This window comes from Schistocerca piceifrons, chromosome 1, assembly GCF_021461385.2.
Source record: "Schistocerca piceifrons isolate TAMUIC-IGC-003096 chromosome 1, iqSchPice1.1, whole genome shotgun sequence".
Taxonomy (NCBI): domain Eukaryota; kingdom Metazoa; phylum Arthropoda; class Insecta; order Orthoptera; family Acrididae; genus Schistocerca; species Schistocerca piceifrons.
In genome coordinates, this window is record NC_060138.1 from 962,469,760 (window position 1) to 962,494,951 (window position 25,192).

At 42.2% G+C, this 25,192-nt stretch overlaps 1 protein-coding gene across 2 annotated transcripts in view; it reads right to left on the reverse strand.

Annotated features, from left to right (window-relative positions):
* LOC124727630 (protein zer-1 homolog) overlaps positions 1 to 25,192 on the reverse strand; it is a 178,004-nt gene that overhangs the window by 86,923 nt on the left and 65,889 nt on the right. For both annotated transcript variants that reach the window (XM_047248494.1, XM_047248485.1), the window contains exons 3-5: positions 11,356 to 11,489; positions 11,102 to 11,265; positions 10,812 to 11,014 (exon numbers count right to left, since the gene is read on the reverse strand). In XM_047248494.1, the coding sequence (XP_047104450.1) occupies positions 10,812 to 11,014; positions 11,102 to 11,265; positions 11,356 to 11,489 (501 nt within the window). The remainder of the gene's footprint in view (positions 1 to 10,811; positions 11,015 to 11,101; positions 11,266 to 11,355; positions 11,490 to 25,192) is intronic.

Below are 25,192 nucleotides of genomic sequence, written 5' to 3' on the forward strand. Positions count from 1 at the left end.
GTTTCTGGATGAGGTATCGAATATATTGCTTCCCCCTACTTATATCTCCCGAGGAGATCACGAATGTAAAATTAGAGAGATTAGAGCGCGCACGGAGGCTTTCAGACAGTCGTTCTTCCCGTGAACCATACGCGACTGGAACAGGAAAGGGAGGTAATGACAGTGGCACGTAAAGTGCCCTCTGCCACACACCGTTGGGTGGCTTGCGGAGTATAAATGTAGATGTAGATGTAGATGTGTAGCAGATCCTTTCCCTAATCAGGGCCAGGCTGGTTCATCTGGTGATCTAGTTTGCAGCTGAAGATTGAATGTGATGAACAACCTTCACAAAAGGTGGAATGATTCAGTTGCCACAGAATCTTAACATGAGAAGACAAAGGAAGCCAGAAGGCAAGCTTTCATGTTCGAAAGCTTGTCTAGCTCCTTCAATTTGCTGTAAATTTATTTACTGTAGAGGTACTTGATGTGTGATTTTATGCTTTCTCAGCACATAATGATTTTGTAATGTTGTCAGGTATCCAGCTGGATGACATCGTCCAAAGGGTGTGGTACTTTGGCAAGCTGACTTACTGCCATTAGTCATCACATGGCAGCTAGATGCAGTGGTCACATGTGTGTGAGTTGTTCTTGTGCGAATGTGTGTGTGTGTGCTTCCTACATCAGAAGAAGGCCTTTTGGCTGAAAGTTTAAAGGTATGGCAGTCTTTTTGTTGTGGCTTTCTGCCAGTCAGTGTCTCCTCTATGCACTCTATCCTTTTCAAAATATTACTGGTACTAGATTCTAAACTTTCCACTGTTTAAACATTTTACTTCATTAGCTCAGCAAATTTTCAAGTCATTACTGTAATATGTCTTAAAAGGAAGCTTATCATTTTTCACCGGACGGCGGAGGAAAAGTACAAATTTGAAGATAAAAAAAAAGTTATAAAATACTCTAGATAGGAATTTAATATTAAAACATCTCATTAGTATGGCACTCTTCATGCATTTCATTTACAAACAAATTTTGATGTTAATATTTGTTGGCAAAAGATTAAGTGTTTTACTTCATAGTTTGAGACATATTTTGCAATGGTACGTAACATACTGCAATTCAAAAGACCTCAATGGCTGTAGATAAGCAGAAAACAGGGTCAGATATGACAGCTGCAATTAAATATGAGCTGAATAGTGATCAGTGTGTAGAAAACTGGTTCAGATATGTACAACATATGTACAAGAGAGAGAGAGAGAGAGAGAGAGAGAGAGAGAGAGAGAGAAATAAAACCATGTTGTTGTTGTTGTGGTCTTCAGTCCTGAGACTGGTTTGATGCAGCTCTCCATGCTACTCTATCCTGTGCAAGCTTCTTCATGTCCCAGTACCTACTGCAACCTACATCCTTCTGAATCTGCTTAGTGTATTCATCTCTTGGTCTCCCTCTATGATTTTTACCCTCCACGTTGCCCTCCAATGCTAAATTTGTGATCCCTTGATGCCTCAAAACATGTCCTACCAACCGATCCCTTCTTCAAGTCAAGTTGTGCCACAAACTTCTCTTCTCCCCAATCCTATTCAATACCTCCTCATTAGTTATATGATCTACCCACCGTATCTTCAGCATTCTTCTGTAGCACCACATTTCGAAAGCTTCTATTCTCTTCTTGTCCAAACTAGTTATCGTCCATGTTTCACTTCCATACATGGCTACACTCCATACAAATACTTTCAAAAACGACTTCCTGACACTTAAATCTATACTCAATGTTAACAAATTTCTCTTCTTCAGAAACGATTTCCTTGCCATTGCCAGTCTACATTTTATATCCTCTCTACTTCGACCATCATCAGTTATTTTACTCCCTAAATAGCAAAACTTCTTTACTACTTTAAGTGTCTCATTTCCTAATCTAATTCCCTCAGCATCACCTGATTTAATTTGACTACATTCCATTATCCTCGTTTTGCTTTTGTTGATATTCATCTTATATCCTCCTTTCAAGACACTGTCCATTCCGTTCAACTGCTCTTCCAAGTCCTTTGCTGTCTCCGACAGAATTACAATGTCACCTCAAAGTTTTTACTTCTTCTCCATGAATTTTAATACCTACTCCGAATTTTTCTTTTGTTTCCTTTACTGCTTGCTCAATATACAGATTGAATAACATCGGGGAGAGGCTACAACCCTGTCTCACTCCTTTCCCAACCACTGCTTCCCTTTCATGCCCCTCGACTCTTATAACTGCCATCTGATTTCTGTACAAATTGTAAATAGCCTTTCGCTCCCTGTATTTTATACCTGCCACCTTCAGAATTTGAAAGAGAGTATTCCAGTTAACATTGTCAAAACTTTCTCTAAGTCTACAAATGCTAGAAACTTAGGTTTGCCTTTTCTTAATCTTTCTTCTAAGATAAGTCATAAGGTTAGTATTGCCTCACGTGTTCCAACATTTCTACGGAATCCAAACTGATCTTCCCCTAGGTCTGCGTCTACCAGTTTTTCCATTCGTCTGTAAAGAATTCGTGTTAGTATTTTGCAGCTGTGGCTTATTAAACTGTATGTTTGCTAATTTTCACATCTGTCAACACCTGCTTTCTTTGGGATTGGAATTATTATATTCCTCTTGAAGTCTGAGGGTATTTCGCCTGTCTCATACATCTTGCTCACGAGATGGTAGAGTTTTGTCATGACTGGCTCTCCCAAGGCCATCAGTAGTTCTAATCGAATGTTGTCTACTCCCGGGGCCTTGTTTCGACTCAGGTCTTTCAGTGCTCTGTCAAACTCTTCACGCAGTATCTTATCTCCCATTTCGTCTTCATCTACATCCTCTTCCATTTCCATAATATTGTCCTCAAGTACATCGCCCTTGTATAAACCCTCTATATACTCCTTCCGCCTTTCTGCCTTCCCTTCTTTGCTTAGAACTGGGTTGCCATCTGAGGTCTTGATATTCATACAAGTGGTTCTCTTCTCTCCAAAGGTCTCTTTAATTTTCCTGTAGGCAGTATCTACCTTACCCCTAGTGAGACAAGCCTCTACATCCTTACATTTGTCCTCCAGCCATCCCTGCTTAGCCATTTTGCACTTCCTGTCGATCTCATTTTTGAGACGTTTGTATTCCTTTTTGCCTGCTTCATTTACTGCATTTTTATATTTTCTCCTTTCATCAATTAAATTCAATATTTCTTCTGTTACCCAAGGATTTCTACTAGCCCTCGTCTTTTTACCTATTTGATCCTCTGCTGCCTTTACTACTTCATCCCTCAAAGCTACCCATTCTTCTTCTACTGTATTTCTTTCCCCCATTCCTGTCAATTGTTCCCTTATGCTCTCCCTGAAACTCTCTACAACCTCTGGTTCTTTCAGTTTATCCAGGTCCCATCTCCTTAGATTCCCACCTTTTTGCAGTTTCTTCAGTTTCAATCTGCAGTTCATAACCCATAGATTGTGGTCAGAATCCACATCTGCCCCTGGAAATGCCTTACAGTTTAAAACCTGGTTCCTAAATCTCTGTCGTACCATTATATAATCTATCTGATACCTTTTAGTATCGCCAGGATTCTTCCAGGTATACAACCTTCTTTTATGATTCTTGAACCAAGTGTTAGCTATGATTAAGTTATGCTCTGTGCAAAATTATACAAGGCGGCTTCCTCTTTCATTTCTTCCCCCCAATCCATATTCACCTACTATGTTTCCTTCTCTCCCTTTTCCTACTGACGAATTCCAGTCACCCATGACTATTAAATTTTCGTCTCCCTTCACTACCTGAATAATTTCTTTTATCTCGTCATACATTTCATCTATTTCTTCATCATCTGCAGAGCTAGTTGGCATATAAACTTGTACTACTGTAGTAGGCATGGGCTTTGTGTCTATCTTGGCCACAATAATGCATTCACTATGCTGTTTGTAGTAGCTAACCCGCACTCCTATTTTTTTATTCGTTATTAAACCTACTCCTGCATTACCCCTATTTGATTTTGTATTTATAACCCTGTATTCACCTGACCAAAAGTCTTGTTCCTCCTGCCACCGAACTTCACTAATTCCCACTATATCTAACTTCAACCTATCCATTTCCCTTTTTACATTTTCTAACCTACCTGCCCGATTAAGGGATCTGACATTCTACGCTCCGATCCGTAGAACGCCAGTTTTCTTTCTCCTGACAACGACGTCCTCTTGAGTAGTCCCCGCCCGGAGATCCGAATGGGGGACTATTTTACCTCCGGAATATTTTACCCAAGAGGACGCCATCATCATTTAATCATACAGTAAAGCTGCATGTCCTCGGGAAAAACTATGGCTGTAGTTTCCCCTTGCTTTCAGCCGTTCGCAGTACCAGCAGCAAGGCCGTTTTGGTTAATGTTACAAGGCCAGATCAGTCAATCATCCAGACTGTTGCCCCTGCAACTACTGAAAAGGCTGCTGCCCCTCTTCAGGGACCACATGTTTGTCTGGCCTCTCAACAGATACCCCTCCATTGTGGTTGCATCTACGGTACGGCCATCTGTATCGCTGAGGCACGCAAGCCTCCCCACCAACGGCAAGGTCCATGGTTCATGGGGGGAGGAATAAAACCATAATGATAATAAAACCATAATGATTATAAAACAACTGACCTTCTAAATGAAACACCTGATTCTCCTCTTCCAAACTATATAACTAAACAATTGCATAGTAGGCACATGAATGGCCACACCAATATTCCCCAACATAAGCAACTGTTACATGAATGCTCTATATGACTCATAAAACAATATGTACTGTTAATTATTTTGTTGCAAATGATAAAAATAAGACCATTTAGAAATTTCCTTTTATGCACCTAGTGAACTCTCCAGGAAATACTGCCTTACGGTAGAACTGTCCATGTTCACATGATACTAAAGAGCTATGCTGGCAGGATCTTCCAAGCTGGACAGGTCTTAGACAATGAACCAGATGAAATGCGCCTCACAGCCCAACCTTCCCAACTCCTATCACACACCCTGTCACATTTTTAAGGAAAGGGGACACCCCTGCACATCAACAACAGATGGTAATGTTGAAGCTGTGAAGAAAATTGTTTTGGAAAATCGTCAAATTACCGTAAGAGAAGTTGCTGAGGATGTTAGCATATTGCTCGGTTGCTGCCATGCAATTTGTTTGGATGTTTTGGGCATGAGACTTGTGTCAGCCAAGTTTGTTCCAAAACTTCTCAGTTTTGATCAGAAGAACCACCGCATGTGCATCGCCCAAGGAGCTCTTGAATGACGTCAATGTTGATCCTGATTTGCTCAAAAGGGTCATAACTGGTGATGAAACATGGGTTTATTGTTATGACGTCAAAACCAAAGCCCAATTGTCCCAATGGAAGCATCCCAGACAGCCAAGACTGAAAACAACATGCCAAATTCGATCAAATATCGAAGTTTGGTTCACTGTTTTTTTCAATTACCGTGGCACAGTGGATCATGAATTTTTGCCTCAAGGTCGTATGATCAATAAGGAGTATTACCTTGGCGTTATGTGCCATTTGCAAGAAGCAATAAGCAAAAAACATCTGGAGTTGTGGAAAACAATTCATGGTTTTTGCTATGCAACAAAGCACCTGCTCATTCATCGCTAATTGTGAGAGATTTTTTGGCCAAAAACAATAAGACAATCATGCCTCAGCCACCATACTCACCAGATTTGGCCCCCTGTGCCTTTTTCCTGTTCCCAAAACTGAAGAGACCTATGAAAGGACGAAGATTTTCAATAACTGAGGAAACAAAAACTGCATCACTGGAAGTACTCAAGGCTATACCAAAAAGTGCTTAAGTGATTTGAGGATTGGAAGAAGTGTTGGCACAAGTGTATTATATCTGTGGGGGATTACTTTGAAGGGGACAACATGAACACTGATGAATAAACAAATATTCTGTCATAAAAATATAAAGTCACCATACTTTTTAAACACACCTCATAGAATCGATTGAGCTGTTTTACAAGATGTTTACTGGAAGGATACTTATATCTTTGATGTTAAAAAGCATGCAATCTTTTATGGAAGCTGCAGTTCAGGACACAAACTGGATATGGGATTCTGTGAGAGTAAGACTCTAGCTGCAAGTCTTTCTGGGTTTTCATCCATGACCCCTAAGGACAGCAGTATTAACAACAGACATTAATAGATGTAAAATATCATTTGTGAATATCTGTACACCCAAAGAATGAAGCACATCCCCAAGCAAGGGATGATTTCCATGCAGAATCGAAGATAGTGGTTGATGCCATTCTGAATAGGAATTGTGAAGTCTCACTGGGTGATAATATGACTGCCAAAGTGCGACAAGAAGATGTATCCATTCAACAACTAAAAGACAGTTTACTTGAACTCAGCAACACAATGGCACCAGGTTCATCACCTCTGCAACATCAATGGGGACGTTCATCAGAAGAACAAATTTCAAATGGGAGGATATATACCAGATGGTAAAACAGTTAATCAGATAGATCACACTGCAATTTACACTAAAGCAATGAACTGGGTGATGGATGTAGAGACAACATATGGTGCAGTGTGTGTGAGCAATCACTTCCTTGTGAAAAGCTGGCTACAAGTACAAACCACAGCCAGAGTCTAAAACAAAATTAAGAAAGTAGTAAGCTATCACATCACTACAAAGAAAGACAAATTTCAGATCGAGCTCTGTGACCACTTTCAAACACTGCAGAAAGAGGATTCACTTAATAACCCAGACAACATACAAAAAGAAGTAAGGGATGCTGTAAATGAGGTGGCAAATGCAGTCATCAAGAAGCATATGAGGAGCAAGAACATTGGATTTGGGAAAAAATGCTTTAAGGCATTAGGCAAGAGAAGAGAAACCAAAGGGAGCTGGCTGTGAGAGACAGATTTTGCACTAGGCAAAGCACAGTTGAAGAAGTACTGAGAACTACCCAAATAACCCTGAGGAGAACAAAGAGACTATACGTCAAGAAATGATAGAGGTGGCTCAAAAGAAGATTTCTTGAGAAAAGAGGCTCACAAGATTTGCTGTAAGTTAACTTCTTTACGAAGGGATACTAGAGCCACCGAAAGTCTGTTAAGGGTAATAATGGGCTCATATTCACCAACAAATTTAACAATGCTGAGAGATGGGAACAATACTTCAGAGAGCTCCTCAGCTGTGGTGAAGCTAAAAATCTATTCAAATTCCAACCTCCTGACATGGTAATTTAGACTATCGACCATCTACACTCACTGACATAAAGAATCATATAATGAAGCTGAAGGACAACAAAAGTATAGAAGACAATGGAATCTTGGAGAAGTCATTCATGCTGGAGGGGAGAGACTCCACGAGCGAATTCACCAACTAATCAAGACAATCTGAATTACACTAAACAACCACAACACTATAGCCACCGACCTACTATCAATATAAACAAACCCAGGTGATAGCAGCGTCACCTATGAGGAATGACTATAGTAAACTCATGTGCAGTGCATATAAAATCAGTGAGCATGCTACCAGTGTGAAGAGTGGGGAAGGCACGTGATCTTTCTGAGTTTGCCGAGGGCAGACTGTGATGGTCTGGAGACTCAAAACAAGCATTTTGGAAACTTCAAGATTTGTCAAGTGTTCAAGGAGTGCAGTGGTGACTGTCTTCAACATGTTGCAAAACCATTGGGAAAGCACATCCAGATGACATGGAGTTAGGTGACCATCCGTCGTTACAGATGTTGGACACCGTAGGCTGGGCAGACTGGTAAAACAGGACAGGAAGTGAAACGTGACAGAACTTACTTCTGACTTTAATGCTGGGCAGAGTGCAAATGTGTCTGAACACACAGTGCACCAAACACTCCTACCGGTGTGCCTTCACAGCCGACGACCTATGCATGTGCCAAAGTTAACACCATGACATCGGGAACTATGACTGAAACGAGGGAACTGCTTTTTGATACCTGCACTGTGGAACCGAGACAAGCTGGTGGCAGCCCATTATGCTCTGCGGAACATTCACAGGGGCTTCCAAGGGTCCTGTGGAGCTTGTGATAGGCACCACGATGGCCAAGGAGTGTTGTACACTGGTTGCAGGTCACGTACATCCCTTCATGATGATCATGTTTGCCAACAGCAGTGGCATTTTTCAACAAGAAATTGTACCATGTAACAAGGCCAGGAATGTGATGGAGTGGTTCAGGGAACACAGTGGCAAGTTCCAACTGATGTGCTGGCCCCCCAACGTGCCAGATTTGAACCCGATCAAACACTTCTGGGATGTGACTGAACGTGGATTCAGAGCTATCAGCTTCCTCCCCGAAATTTATGGGAATTGGGTGACTTGGGTGTGAAGTTGTGGTGCCAACTCCCTCCAGTGACCTATCAAGGCCTCATATTGATTCCATGAGATGATGCTTCACTACTGTTATCTAGGCCACAGGTGGACATTCCGGCTATTAAACAGAAGTTCGTAATATTCTGGCTGATTGGTGTATGGAGGACATACAAGAAGTCTCAAAGTCAATGTCATCTGCCCCATACATAAGAAAGGTGACAAAATGGACAGAGGAATTGCCCTCCTGAATGTCTGCTGTAATATCCTGAGTATACTGGATAGAATCCAGCCATCTGCAAAAGAAGCGATTGGTGAAAACCAGGGTGTTTTTAGAAAGGGCCACTTGATTGCGGACAACACCTATGTACTGTGGCAGCACTCTGAAAAGATGTTGTGAGAATACAGTGAAGAACTTCATGTATTCTTCATAAATTTTAAGAAGCATACAACTGCACTCACCAGGAGAGCCTGACGAATTACCAAGTTTGGAATAGCCATAAAATTTGTCAGTACAGTTATACCAAAGGTAAAAAAAGGTAAAGTGAAGCTTGGGAACTCAGACATGGGGAGCTTTAATGCAAGCACAGTGCTGAGACAAGGGGATGGTGTGTCACTGATATTGTTCAACATGGCAGCTGAAAAGGTAATAAGGGAAGCTTTCTGTAAGAAACTCTAATGTATCAAGGTAGAAGGTGAGAAAACAACACATCTCTCATTTGCAGATGATATGATCCTGTTGTCCAGATCCAAGGAAGAACAGATGCGGATGCATGACAGAATGGAAGTGGTAGCAAGCAAGATTGGTCTCCTTGTGAATGAATCCGAGACAGAGCATCTGGTAACGGGCAGGACGTATGCCTATTCCAGACAGTCGGAACCTGATCCTTCAAAACAGTTAATAATATTAAATACCTGGGATAATGTTTATAGAGGATATATCATGTGAGGCAGAAATCAAAGCAAGGCTTTAAGATGCAAACCAATCATACTTTAGTTTGAGTAAGCTTTTTAAATTGTGCAGTCTCTCAGTCTCTTAAGGATTTCATCTATACAAAACACTGATCCAACCCATAAAGATGCATGTTGTAAAACTTGGAGTGTCTGGAAACAAGACTCAAATAATTTTCTCATTTTCAAGTGGAAAGTCTTAAGGAAGATCTAAGGTCTGGTTCAAAACAAATCACTTGGGAATGGAGGAGTCACCATCATTGTGAGCTGGATGAGATCTGCAAAAGATCAAATATTGTGGACCTGATGAGAATCAAACAGTTGTTTGGGCAGGGCATGTCACTCAAATGGATAAAAAACTGATGGCCTTCGAAATCCATGGCTTTTATTCCCTGAGGAAGAATGCCATCATGCAGACCAAAGAAAAGATGAGATACTTGCTGTGGAACAGCATATATGGTGACTGGTAACACACAGCAAGAAATAGAGCACAATGTAGCCACAGACCTCTGGGCCTGATCTTTTTAAGCAAAGTAAAGTAAGCAGTCAAGTAAGTAAGTATGCAACTACTGGAGATGGTGACCCTTATAGCTCAACATCACTCTGTGTGCTGTAGGCAGAAGACATTTCCTATGGAAGTATCCTGGTCTGATTAAAACCAAATAAAAATGATTTTAAAATCCAGAGATCTGTCTGCTCTACCACCCATAAATGTCATTTATCTGTAAAACTCTTCATTTAAGTATAATCAGTATTTGATGGTTAACAGACAATTGCGATCAAAAGATTCACAAGCTAAGAGTCAAGAATTACTTGGCAAAAAATGCAGATCTGAAGCTTCAATGAAGTGGCTAAAACATAGTGGAATGCAACAGCATATACACTTGGCAAACTTGCTACATGATTTTCAGTGTATTTGCACTGCAATATTCAATTATCAAAATATTCTGTTGTGTTTTACTCACTTCACTGAAACTCTAGATTTGCACTTTGATGAGGAGTAAGGAAAAATGTACAATAACACACTTCTATTTTAGCAAATATGACTCCACAGAGCATATGTTAACACATAGTATTTCAAGCAAATGCTTAGCTTCTGGTGAAATAATACCTCAATAGAACTCTTGTGAAACTGTTGGTCATAATTCTCAGTAGCAAGCTATTGTGTCTTCAGGGACTTGCACTTTTGTAGTTTTCAGATTCACGCACTTTCAAACATTAATTGTACAAAAATGCAGAGTTTTACAGATGAATGGCCTATGTGGGTGGTAGCCTAGACACATCTTATGGATGAATGGCCTGTGTGGGTGGTAGCCCAGACACATCTCTATACCTATTTTAAAATTACTTGTATTTGATTTTTGCTATTTGAGCTGGGTTACTTCTATTGTCGGTAATTTCATCACCAAAACAGGTTTAAATGCACTTTTATAAAGGAGAATAGCAACTTTCAAACATTATATCAGGAAAACAGAAAAGACATAAGTGAACTAAACTGTAGAGCTCACAGAATTCTCCAAAATTCCTTCATATACACATACAAAGCAGACAAATAAAGTTTTATAAATACCTGCCAGAAATCTGTATGTGTTTTTCATTTATATGGCGATCCATTGCTTCAAGAACAACATTAAGTGCATTGTTCAAATTCTTACATGTTTCGTAACGAAAGAGATGATAGAGATCATTGAGCACTTTTTGAAGTACATCTGGGCGATCAATGTAAGCTGCAGCTGCGATTAAAATTTGTTCCTCTGAAGCATCGCCAGATATCTGAACAGAAAGTGAATTCATGAGCCATACGTTATTTCTTAATGACAGCTACATTAGGTTTATTTGTAATAAATATAAAACAATTACCAATTTTGCAGGGATATCATGCCGCCTGCAAGCAGAATGTTGTGTGCCATAAAGACCTAGGAAATCAAATGGATTTAAAACACGAGAATTAAGCCCAGGAATGTCAGAAGAAGGTAATGTTTTTTCATTCGCAGTTACAAATGACGAAGCATGTTCTGCAACACCTACAACAGAATATTCAGTTTGTTAAAGCACAAAAAAGTATGCTCTGCACAACAAATTATTTTTTAAAAATGGGTTCACAGTTATCTTACCTGTTCCAGCTAAGTTGGTGCCTGAAATATCCAATGAAGTTAGATTTGGCAAGCTCTCAACAAGTGTAGCAAGTACCTGATTCTCATTCCTGAAAGTTCCATGCTTTTCATTTGACTGCGAGATATCTAGTACCCTGGTAATGATGAATGAAAATTCAATATTTAAATCAATTTTTACCAAGTTAAGAAATAGTTAAATAAACAAGTTTTTTAGCTCATTACAAAGGGGATGGGAAAATGTTTAATGGTATTGTAGGTCAAGAGCATCTGTTTGGAAACAGGAAACCAATACTGTAAGAACATTCACAAAGAATAAAACTTGGTTTTGTAGGTACTCCAACAAGGAATCAGCTACAGAAAGAGATATAGCATTGATTGTTTTATCGCACAATATTGATATGCTAATGGGAGAGGGCAATGTAGCTATTGCTTATGATTATACAGAAGAATTGTATAGGGAAAAATATAACTGACAATATTGCATGTTAACTTTTGTTTTATTTCTCATGCCAAAAAAATGGTTGTACTTCTGTTTAATGAATACATCAGTTTTGTGATATATTTGTTATTTTTAGTCTTTAAGGTCTAAGGTCCTTCATCACAAAATATAAAATGAAGACATAGTTCAAAGGTGAACTACACGTTTGCAAATTACACATACAGATATATACCATAAAAATTGTAAAGGCACTGAAAGTTTAGATGATTTGACACGGAATTTCTGTGGTACTTAAGTTGGTCTTTCTTATGTGGGACTAGAACACATTTCAATAAGTACAACTGATCAAACACAAAAAAGGTTATCTCAAGGCAAGTAAAATAAAAGAAAAGCAAAAATGTGGGACGAGGAGGAGGAGGATGAAAACAAAAAGAGGTGTTAATACACTGACTGAAAAATAAAAGTAATATTCAGATAAATAATGTCAAAACAGCTGAGAATGAAAAACACTGACAAATAGAAATGCAAATTTGGTTGGTTGGTTTTTTTGGAGTTGAACAGACAAAACTGCCAGGTCATCAGTCCATTCATCCTGTATGTACTGAAACAGGCCAAGCCCTCACACAAAGGATATAAAAGGCCAATACTGGGAAGCCTGACTGTAACCAAACTACAACAAGACAGAGACAAAATCAAGGAGAAGTGGGAGGGGAGTGAGAGGAAGTGAAGTGGGTGAGGTCCTCTGCCCAGAATGCATCTGGAGGACCCCGGGGCATGGTATGTGGGGATAGACACACCCTCTGCTTCCAACCATCAGTACCTCATCCTCCGTTACTATAAGTAAATGAGCAGCACAGACAAGATGGTAAAATTTTAGGAAAGACAAAACACAAAACATGGCAAATATGAAAGAGTAAGGAGAATAACAAGGTGGGAAGGATAGGAGCCAGACAGGGCCACTGAGCAATGGCCACCACTCCCCTGGGCCAGAGCAGCAAGGGCTTCCCCTCCAACCTGTCAAGTGATCAATGAAGCCAAACTGTCCCACCTCACAGAGGAGAGTTCTGGGAGCCTATTTCCAAAATCAGCATCCTGGTTGTCAACTTCGCCAACCAGCCAGCAGGTTCATTCCCTGAAATTCCATGATCAGGGGTCCAATCAAATCCAGCTTCATGGAAGTCAGAAACAATATCCTGGATAATAATGACTAATGGGTGATGAGTGTAGCACTGGTCTATACCCTGAAGGCTGCTCAGATATTCACTGCAGATTAGAAGCATTTTGCCAATACAAGAATGAGCATGGCTGAGGGATCATTTGACGACCACCAATTCAGCAGTGAAGACCCCGCATCCATTCAGCAGGGAGCATAGTTCACTGCACCTTGCATGTATCCATGCAAACCCGGTTTGTCCACTGACCATTGAGCTGTCAGTGCCTAACACTTCCAAACCCAGAAAAACTTTGAGGAAAGTCAGGAACAGGCAGTGAAAAACCATCGAGTCAACTGAATCTTTCGGTCCAAAGAACAAACTGAGACAGATCTGAGTTCGGGGTACACCATGGAGGCATACACGATTGCTTCCTGACAAGATGCAACAGTGGGAGAGAGCTGGAGTTCAGAGCAGAGATGTTGTATTTTAACTGCAAATGTGAACCCAGTCCTGAGTTTTAACTGTGGGAGGTGTATCTCCCTACTATGAAAAAGGACACAGTAGATCGCATGCTTAGGGGAGCAGCAAAAGTTTACAGTGTAACTGAGTAGCTGTTGTTGGCACCTGATCTGTTAATAGAGCGACCCCAGCCACCATGAGTTGACTGCTCACAGGGCTAGTTTGAAAGACTCCTGTTGCAAGTTGGACCCCACTGTGGCATATAAGGGTCCAGTGACCACAATGTTGAAGACAATAATGAAACATATGCCAGACTCTCATAATCAAGAAGGAACAGGATCACGGCTTTGTAAAGCAAACGGGCTGCACCTCAGCTGGTGAACTGAGGCAGCAAAGTGTATTAAGGTGTAACCAGCCCTTTTGCTTAAGCTGGCGAAGATGGGGAATCCATGTTATTTGGGCATCAAAAACCAGTCTCAGAGAGTGATAAGTCTCCACAACATTGAGGTAATTGGTCATCGAGTTAAAGTGGTGGTTGTCAAACAGTGCAACATGGACAGCTGTGGGTGAGGGCCCTTGAGTGTGCCTTTCGAATGGCATCCTACAGTTGGCGTTCAACAACATCCACACTATAGAAGCAATAGTAAAAGCAAAAAGTGTTAGCATGTGATACTGTGAGCTCCACAGTTAGTGCTAGACCACTGATGGCCACTAGACTGAGAGGGACACTCAATACAGAGCCCAGCAAGGCCCCACTGTCTTGGATGTGGTGGTGGTGGTGGTGCTGGAGGGGGGGGGGGGGGGGAGGTAGCTCCAACTTGATGTCAGAAAATACAGTGCAACAAGAAGTTCTGGATCCCACTCATGCAAGGTGGTGAGGATGTAGTGTTGCCATGTAGTGTTACAAGCCTTTTGCAGGTCGAAAAAGACAGCAATAAGGTATTGACACTGGCCAAAAGCTGCCCAGATGGCAGATTCCAGGCAAACCAAGTTACCAGTAGTGGAAAGGCATTGGCGAAAACTGCCCTGAGATGGAACCAAAACGCCCCAAAACAAGGAGCCAACACAGCCACTGGCTCACCATGTGTTCAAGCAACTTAAAGGTAACATTGATGGGACTAATTGGACGATAGCTGTCCACCTCTGTTGGTGCTTACCCAGTTTCAGTACCAGGGCAACAATGCTGTCTCATCACTGACACAGGAACTTACCCTCGCTTCAGATACAGCTGAAAATGGTATGGAGATGGTGCTGACAATCCACCCATGTGTGTTTCAGCATTTGGTTGTGGATGAGATCTGGCCCTGGGGCTGTATCTGGACAAAGGCGAGGGCACTAAAGAATTCACACTCAACGAATGGAGCGTTATATGGCTCCAAGTGGTGCGCAGTAAACAGTAAGAGCATTCATACCATCTTCTGTTTGAGGAAGTGAAAGGTAAATTTATAGTTTTCAGGTGCAGAGGCTTGATCATAAGGCAGAGCAAAATGTTTGGTAACAGCGTCTGTGTCAGAAGAAGAAAATGCAGGCAATACATTCTGAGACATTTCACCATTTGGACGGAGATAAGACATTGCAGACGGTAAAATCCTGATGCCTTTACCCAAACAGCCACAGCCTCCAGAGCTGCATCAAAAGGCACACATTTACTGTATACAGAGTCCCAAACATATGTGCAAACTCCACCCAACACCTTATCATAGTTGACGCATCTCTTAAAATACCCCCAGTAGTCATGAAGGGCAGGGGTCCATGTTGCTGGTATCCAAGCTCCCTGGAGGACAATGCAGAAAGCAGGAGAGCTGCTTAAGATGTCATAGTTCAGCTGGGTAGTGAAAAAATCTACAATTCCATAGGAGCATCATGCACTCGATATAATGTGAGGGTGCGAAGGGACCACAGAGGCATGTTATGCCCCAGGGTCACCTGCTGCCACTGGCTGAGAGGTTATAGTATTCACACACACTGGTTCTGAGACATGCTGTGTGGAGTGATCTGGGGCCTCAGAGGCCAGCGGGATCTCCGCCTTGGCCACAGAAGCGGACCACGTGGGATCCGGTGGCATGGGGACCATCGGAATCTGCTTCTTCTTGGAAAACTTCTTTTTATCTTTCTTGTTCTTAGGCAATGTAGATGAGTGGGAGGGCTTCTCTCAATTAGTTTCAGGGATTGAGGAAGCCCTACCATCAGCAGTCTGTAGCTTCTTCAGCCACTGGCTGGTATGCAGTTACAGATCAGATGAAACCTTGGAGGAAAGTGTCCCGAGGGGTTCCTTCCTGTTTGAGAAGCTGGAAAAGGGTGATGTGTTTCCAGCTGGGGGATGGGGATTGATCCCCTGCGGATGAGGAGCCATTGATCCTAAAGTGACTATTGGGTAAGCAGCAGGAGGATAGCCCCAAATCACCACAGGAGCAGTCACTGTCGAGTGGCCCTGAGGGCCCGCTGCAAGAGGTGTAATGGGTTGTCAGAGAGGGTGACATTGTCATAGTTGTAGTGTATGCCACTGTTATTCATGCAGGATGTGGACATTCATACTTTTTATTGGACTCCTGGTATGTCAATCTGTCCAGTGACTTCCTGTACATTTTCTCTCTCTGGGAGATGGTGCAGTCTGGTGAGCAGGAAGAATGGTGCTCTCCATGGTTGACACAGACATGGGGAGGGGCAGAAGGAATGTTTGTGAGCAATGGTCAACCACAATCCTACAGATTGGACTGGTGATGCAACACGGAGATATGTGCCCAAATTTCATGCATCTGAAATGCCATGTGGGGGATGGGGGAGGGGAGAGAAGGAAGGGGAGGGGGGAAGGGGAGGTGGATGTACAGTTTCACACAACTTCGATATGCCATCACCTTTATTTTTCCAAACGAGTTGCCCTCAAAGGGCAAGATTAAGGCCCCAATAACAACCCTATTGTCCTTTGGCTTCCTAGCGATATGACGGACAAACTTTACACCCCATCACTCCAAGTTGGCATGTAGCTCATTTTCAGACTGCAAGAGGAGGTTATGATGGAAAATAATACCCTAAACTATATTTAGACTATTATGGGGAGTGATAGACACCAGAACATCACCCAGCTTGTCACAAGCAAGCAATGCCTGTGACCGGGCAAGGGATGCTGTTTTAATTGAAGTTCACCCATTCTTTGTTTTGGAGATGGTTCCAGGTTCTCAAAACACGTCCTCTATATTCTCTATGAAGAAAAGAGGCTTTGTGGCCAAAAAAGAATCCCTACAAGTCCTTGTACAAACCAAGTATTGGAGAGAAGGGACATTTTTCTGCTTATCACTTAATGCTATTTTATTTCCATGGTGTAGCCAGGGAAGGAAACATTTTGGGGTCGTATCTCTCTGTGCCGAATGAGTTCTTTCCTTCTGAAGAGACAGCTGGGGCTGTACGAACACCAGCAGGAGAATGTTTCATCTGCAAGTTATCCACAATAGTACCACCCACACCGAAAGCAGGCTCCCCCCATGGGCGCCACAAGGCCTCAGTAATGGCTACCTGGCCAGTAATCTGTTGCTCAGAGTCCCTGTGCCTCAGTCACAACAGACACATACTCCTTGGCATATATGGAAAGTTTCCAGCTCAGGCTCCAACAGTGTGATTCCTGTGTGGTCATGGGGTCACCACTGCACAGGTACTTGACGACCCACCCCCCCTTCCTCCCCCAATCTGCACACACAAAAAATGAGATGGTTTCCATGCTGGGTTTTGGGTGAACTAGCTTATTACAAAGGAAGGATGCTAAGGTGGAAAGGCATGAAGGTGGAGCATACACCACATTGGGTGACCTTCCCTACATGACCTGCACTTATGAAAAATTTGGAAAAGTGGTGGCATGTCAAGCCCAACATGGGGACTATTTACTGATTAATGAGAGATGCAGAGTGTGCTGGAAGTGAAATGGAAAACTAGGGTCCTAAATCATGTACCAGGTCCAAACAGGGTCTGCACCAGGAAGACCATCCAAAGGGAAAACAGAGGGGGGGGGGGGGGGGGAAGGGATAGTAGAAGTATAATCTTTCAGCACAGGAAGGGAAGTAGTGCTGTAAAAGGCTGGGGCCCCGTGGAAGCCAAGCATGTTCTCTCAAAAAAGTTATGAGCCCCCTGGGAGGAAGAATGCAAATATTCCATAGTTAGTTATCACTAAATAATGATCCCCCCTCCCCCCAGGTTGTATGTACAGTAACTGCTTTGGCTGAAAGTGAGAATCGCTGAAATTTTAGGCAAAATAAAGCTCATTTGAAACAAGAACTTGAAACGACTGTGGTCAGTCCATTCCACTAGTCTGTCTATAGTTGAAGATGATGATGATGATGATGATGATGATTTAGCTGAGGGGGCACTCAACATCATGGTCATCAGCAACCTGACGAAAAGTCAACATGAAATCTCATGAGTGGGGATGAAGTCTGTCCCCACATGCGGAGCAGTTTACAACGTACTTAAGTCTGCCGCCCTTCCCTACCAGTTTAGGGATGAGGCCTGACAGTTCACAAAATTTCACCACTCTGTTAACACTGGTATCGGTATCTGTGAGGGTGACGGGCAGATCTCCAGCGAAACTGAGGACTGCCTTAATATCAGTATACAGGACACATGTAGCCACAAGATGCTGAACTGAAAGCGGCATGCCACTAACTTCACAGAATGGTGGATCCTCTCGCCGGAGGAGGAAGCCATGTGTGAAAGGGCTATGCCTGATGTGCAGTCTGGTAAGCAACACCTCCTTCCTGCCGCGAGGCTGACACAAAGTCCGCCAATCCTTTGTGGTCGATTTGAGTGACCGCAGTTTGTTGTTTAACACCTGCAACGATTCAGTCTCCCACTGATGCATGATGCACCTGTCAGAAAATGAGATAATGACATGCAACAGGATGGGACATTGATGGACAGCACCATTCCAACATGCTTCATTGGCAGCTTTGTCAGCCATGTCATTACCCTGTATCCCAATGTGGCCAGGTACCCAGCAAAAGATCACCTCCTTGCAACGGCATTGGAGCCACTGTAATGAGTCATGGATGAGCTGAATCAGCAGGTCTACCGGATACATTTTGTGAAGTGCTTGCCGAGTACTAAGGGAGTCGGAACAGACAAGAAAACTCATATGGTGATGTCTGTGAACCTTCTCCAGTGCCATCAGAATGCCATATAACTCCGCATCATAATTTGTAAATTGTTCTAGAAGACACACTTTAAAACCCCCATCAGGGAAAACCACAGAACAACCGAGAGCATTCTCCTGCTGGGATCCATCTGTATAAATAACGATGAAACTATGGTACATACTTAAAATAGATGAAAACAAAGTTGTAAAAACCACATCTGGTGTACAACTTTTCGTGTACTGTGTCAAGCTTAAAATCACTTTGGGCCTTTGAAGACACCAAGGCGGCAGTGCATTCCATCCCTGGGCGTGTATTTTCATGCCCAGATCCTTGAGACAATCTGTAGCACGTATACCAAATAGCTGGGTCGCTTGGGGCCAATTCCGGAACAGTTGTTTGAAGCTGGGTTGGATCACTGAACTAAATGCCAATGGCTGAGGTGCCACTGTGATTTTCAGTGTCTGTCGAGCCAAAAGGATACGTCACTGAATCCAGAGTGGTGGCCGAGACCTGTCAGCTGCCAATGTTTTTCCGTCAAGGCATTTCAAAATGTTTAACAACCAGAAGCCCTTTGTTCATAGGTCTTGGAGGTGTGGGAGCCATGTTAATTTAGAGTCAAATAATAAACCCAAAAAGCACACAGTGTCTTGAAAAAGTAAAATATGGTCCCCCATTGTAAGCTCTGGTTTGTTAAAACTCCGAGGAGCATGATTAAAATTGACACACACAGTCTTCTCAGGTGACAACCAAAAATCAGTTGTCTGGACCCAGGTTTCCAGCCTCCTAATGGTCAGCTGTAGCTGCGTCATTGTCATCGTAAGATCAGAGGAAGAGTAGAAGATTGCAATGTCACCCACAAACAAAGAGCATTTGACAGGGCTTCTGACTGTGGAGGAAATGCCATTGATAGCGATGGCAAACAACGTGACACTGAGGACACTGCCCTGGAGCACACCATTCTCCTGAACAAAGCAATCAGACATGGCACCACCACGAAAACTCCGGTCCTCGAGAAAGGATTGGATCAGAAGCGGCAGGTGTCCATATAGTTCTCATTCATGAAGTTGGCGAAGGATGTTGTACCTCCAAGTAGTGTCATATGCTTTTTCGAGGTCAAAAAACACACAGACTAAATGGTTTCTGTGTAAGAAGGACACCTGTATCGCCAGCTACAGTCAAATTAAGTTGTCAAGAGTGGAATGGTAGTGCCTGAAACCGCACTGGGAGCAGCTCAGGTGACCTCAGGACTCGAGCAGCCAGACGAGGCAGCAGTTGACCATGCGTTCAAGAGTCTTACCCATAAAACTGGTAAGGGCAACACTCCGATAACTGTTAGGTGTGCTACGGTCCTTGCCTCGTTTCCAGAATGGAATTAATATTGCCTCCTTCCAAGTCACAGAGTACCTGACCTTTCACTTCAGGGCACAGATGACGAAGCATGGCATAATGGATCTCATCAGGTCCTGGAGTAGTGTCTCTGGCTGCAGATAAAGCTGATTCCAGTTCCCACATGGAGAATGGAAGGTTGCAGACTTCCTTATTACACGAGAAGAAATTGAGCTTCCTCATCTCTGCAGTCTGATGGAATACCTGAACAGCAGGAGCTTGTCTGGATGACTTAGTAATAGTAAAGAAGTGCTCAGCTAAAACGTGAGCCATGTCTTCTGGTGTGTCCACCAAGACCCACAGCGGAATGTGGATCGATTAATGGAAGTCATGATGTCTCTCCAGGAAGCCCTCTTATGTCCTTTGATCACTCGCCTTGCCTGTGCTCTTGCAGACTTGAAGGCATGAAGATTGTCTGTAGTTGGACACTGTTTGAAGTTCCGCAGAGCTGTCCATCTGGCCCTGATTGCCAATCGACAGTCGTCGTTCCACCAAAGTACAGTCTGTTGTCTGAGGTGGTTACTAGACCTGGGGATGGACTCTGCGGCAGCCCTTTGGATCTCATGAGTGATATGGGCCACTGCCTCCTGTGTACAATCCTTTCGTTCAAAAATAGCCTGTCGACTGTACTGTAACCAATTTTCCCTTTGTATCAGCCACCTGCGTGGTCTCCTGCTGGCCACCATCCTAGGCGGCAATCGAATCCACACTGGGAAGTGGTCACTAGAATGTAAATCTGGAGCCACTTCCAATGGAACTGAGTCTGCAATGGCTGGGGAACAAAAAGAAATATCAATAGCTGAAAAACACCCTGTAGCTGTGGAAAAGTGAGTCATCTGACCCACGTTCAAAAGGCAGATATTCTCAGAATGGACGAGTCACTCGATCATCTGACCCCTGGAGCAAGTAGTAGCCGAACCCCACAGCACATTGTGGGCACTGAAGTCCCCCACAAGGAGGAATGGGTGTTGGAGTGCCCGGAAAAGGTCTGCCAGTGCGTCCGCATCTGAAGTGTCATTGGAGGGCAGGTACAAAGAACACACTGTGATAGTAAAGGATGCGAGAACTTTCACAGCAACTGCTTGCATGGTCGTGGTACGAGGGACAGTAGAGGAGTGGTATCTGTCATCAAGGAAAATAGCCACTCCACCTTTAGCCGTGTATCCAGTAGTATCGTCCTTCCTGTATATGTGGTAGCCCCGTAATGCAGGTGTGTCTGTGACTTTACAATGCGTTTCTTGTAAGCAGATGGAGAAAGGTTTATCCTGGACCAGCAGCTGCAATTCTTCCAAATGTGAGTGATATCCATTCAAATTCCACTGCAACACAGAAGTCCCTATGGAAGAAATTAGTTAGCACTGGTGGTTCTTTTCTTCTCCCTCGAAGGCAGTGATTTACCGGGGAGGTCAGGGGGAACGTTAGCCGGTTCTGTGCTCTCTGGTTCCTCCGATTGGAAGACCATATCCTCAAAAGCATAGTCGCCATCAGAAAGTGAGAGAGCTCATCGATCCAAAGGTTTATCTACTGGTTTCTTGGACAGAGAACTACTTTTTGATGGGCGTTTTTCGTTATTGACAGGAGGAGGTGGCTGCCTAGGTAGTGGGGATGGCATATTTGGCTTCTGATGTTGGGCAGTAGTGTGTGGCTTAGGTGGTAAGCCAACTGCTGATGGCTTCCGAACACCATCAGTTGCAAGTGGAGCATTTTTCCCACAGGTACATCGACAAGTGCAAGTGCTCGTACTGGAATCTGTGGTCTGAGTTTGTGTGGACGCATCACACTTAGATATTGGTGTCTTAAGAACTGATGCAAAAGAAGTAGCAAAAACCGGTGGTTGTATGGCTTTGTAAGCCTTTTTAGTTTCACCCTAGGGTATGTGTCTCTTTACTTTCAACTCTTGAATTTTCTTTTCCTTGTTGTAAACCCCACACTTTCCGCTCCACACTGGGTGATCCCCAGAAAAATTTCCACATTTCGGAGGAAAGTGTACAAGAAGTCACCGACTTGTGAGCGGAGCCTCCACAATTGCCACCCGTAGCCTTCCCGTTACTTGCCATAGTGGTATGGCCAAATCTTTGACATTTATAGCATTGCATGGGGTTAGGAACAAACGGTTGAACCTTAAGACACATACAGCCTGCAAGGATACGTTCTGTTAATTCGGGAGTACTAAATGTTAGAATAAACGTTTCCAATTTGCCACTGACTCTCCTCATATAATTCTGCACCTCTGTGATGCTCACATTCTTCCACTCTTCAAGTAATTCCATGGGGTCCACCTCCATTATATTGGAGCAGGTAACCACACCCTTACTATTGTTAAGATTGTTATGCAATTCAGCCTCAACTTGGTAGTCACCTAGGGCCTTACATCCCAGAAGCTTAGATATTTGGTTGGAATTAGCAGTCTCTGTCTATAGGAACAGCAGTTAACTGGATCCCCTAGAAATCACAACTACTTAAACCTAACTAACTTAAAGAATCACACACATCCATGCCAGAGGCAGGATTCGAACCTGCGACCGTAGTGGTCACACAGTTCCAGACTGAAGTGCCTAGAACCGTTCGGCCACACCGGCCGGTGACAGATAATGACACAATAATAAATTAATAATTGCGAATAGAATATTATCAAAAATTTAATAAAAAATTACATAACTTTGAATGCTACATTAGCGATATCACTGCCACAAAGAGAACTATTTAAGTTCGTCCGCTGTATTACACTGAGGGCTCAGATATTTTCAATTGTCATTACATATTCATTAAATACTATCTGCTGCTTGATGGTCTAGTGGTACATATGCAATAGTGTTAGCTTCCAGTGATCATAAGTAACAAATGCCTCAAATTACAATTGGCACATGAATGCTACTGCTAGTATGCTAACCGGCATAATGCAATAGTTTCATAGAAGTCCCACTTTAATCTCTCCTATAGTGATGTCCACATACATGTTAAACACTACTGTGGTGACTACAATATGGAAAATGGTATTGTTGAGCAACTTAGTGGACAAAACCCAAGCCTAATGGTTTGAAGTGCCACTGAATACAACTTGTAACCTGAATGCTCGGGGTTTCAGAACGGGAGGTACTGGCTTTCCTTCAGGCAACTTCACATACTATATTTCAGCAGTGCAACAACCAGATACACATTGTGAGTAATGTGCAGTTCTTTTGAGAACAAACAGTAAAATTACTTGTTCACCTGATATGCTGCCCATCAATGTTTCTAGGATACCACTGGTCAACACCTTTTCTCTCATGGTCTTAGAGTAACCATTGTCGATTTTGTGTGGACTCATTTGCAAACTGTATAGGGGTCTACAATGCACAACATATTCAGGCTCACTTTTTCCTGTGCCACAATATTTACAAGTTTAGATTTCAGCATATGAGCGCTACACACTTGACAGATTTCATGATATCACAGATCAAGTAATTAACCACTTGTGTATTGATATGTATATCGTCTGTAGTATAAAATCCAATTAAGTCACATGGATCTTTCTTGGCCTTGCAATTTCTAGTTTTTTTTTCTTTTCTCTCTCTCTCTCTCTCTCTCTCTCTCTCTCTCTTGTAAAAAGGACCTGTACGTGAAAATCATAGATAATGTGATCACATGGTAGACCACTCTGTATGTAAAGTTTATTAGTGATAACAAAATAAAATACAATCCACTGAGATAAACTGTTACACAAACAAAGTCTGACATATTTCACACTTAGTTGGTTGATTTGGAAGGAGGGGACCAAACACAAGGTCACTGGTCCCATCCGATTAGCAAAGGATGGGGAACGAAGTTGGCCATAACCTTTCACATTTACTGTCACCTATTTTCACTGAATCACCTACAGTACTCATGAAGTTTTTAAGGTATTGAAGTATTTATTCTGGAAAAGTCAGTAATAATAATATTGTATAAAGTAGCCAGCTATACAGCTTCATGTGACTTCTTTTCGGAAAACTACCTTTAGCGTAATAGTCAATAAAGTAATAATTTTGAAACAAACAATAATTTATGTAACACCAATGCGAGATACAAACATAATATTTATATGGTCTTGTCTAGATTTTGCAGTGGGGTTTTATTTTGGCCACACAACATTTCACGCTGTCGGTTCTGCATTCACAGCTTTTTACCCTTTCTTTCCTTTGATATTGACACCAACACTGTGAAATAATCAGACCATTCTGTGAAATAATCAGACCATTCTCAGTTCTCATAATTTTATTATGTGAATAAATTATTTGTTTGCTACCTACATGCAACTTCTTATGAGTTTTAGAAATTTCATGTAGACCTTTTATTTGCATTTTTCCCCCCATTCCTATAACTGCTGCACCAAAACTGGAAATCCCATGCACTCAGCTTTTAAATCCCTTTTTTCCTGCATTTTTTAGTAATCTGTCCAGTTATTTGTTTTAGGAAATATTACAGATTCACTCATTAATGAATTATTTTAATGTAATATCCTTACAATTTTTTCCTTCTAGCAATCACAATGCTTTACTGATCTTTTTTTGAATTAAACTGATTACTTTCTAGCAATTTAAAAATCAAAGCACCCTCAGCTTTCTATAACTTCACAAAGGTTTAATCTATTTTGCTTTCCTATCACTAGGAGTTCTCTGTCTTCTTGCCACTCCTTTGTGTTGATATTTTTATTTTACATATTGAGCTTCTCCCTCTAGCACATTTCAATAATCCAGAATGGTTAAGTGTGAATCCCTTTCTCGATTACATATTTACATTTTCTGCTTTAACTTCCATGTAAAATCTGTATCCTCATATAATTTGATAAAGTCTTTTGTAGTGGACTTATTATATACAGGGCTCTTGGCAAGATAGCTTTTGTAGCTACCTCAATTAAGAAATATTGTTCACAATTTCAAGAATAACCTCTAGCAATTTCATCAAAAATGAATGACTATTGTCATTGCTGTACATATACTAAGCCTACATAAACTATACTGACCCAACATAAACTGATAATAATAACACCTCTCAATGTTCAGTGTGTATCTGTAAGCCTGTCACTTGGTATTACCATCATTCATGGAAATTTCTGCTAACCCTATTGTAACTGAGCCCCAATAGGTTGTTGCTTGTGCTAAGACTATCACTTTTTCTAACTAATCTTGTGCCTTTCATACGCATTAAAATCTATACTCCGTAAACAACAGTGAAGGACACAGCAGAGGGCACTTTCTGTTTACCCCTTATTATGCCCCCCCCCCCCCCTCCACACCATTCAGAAATGGAGCACTGCTCTT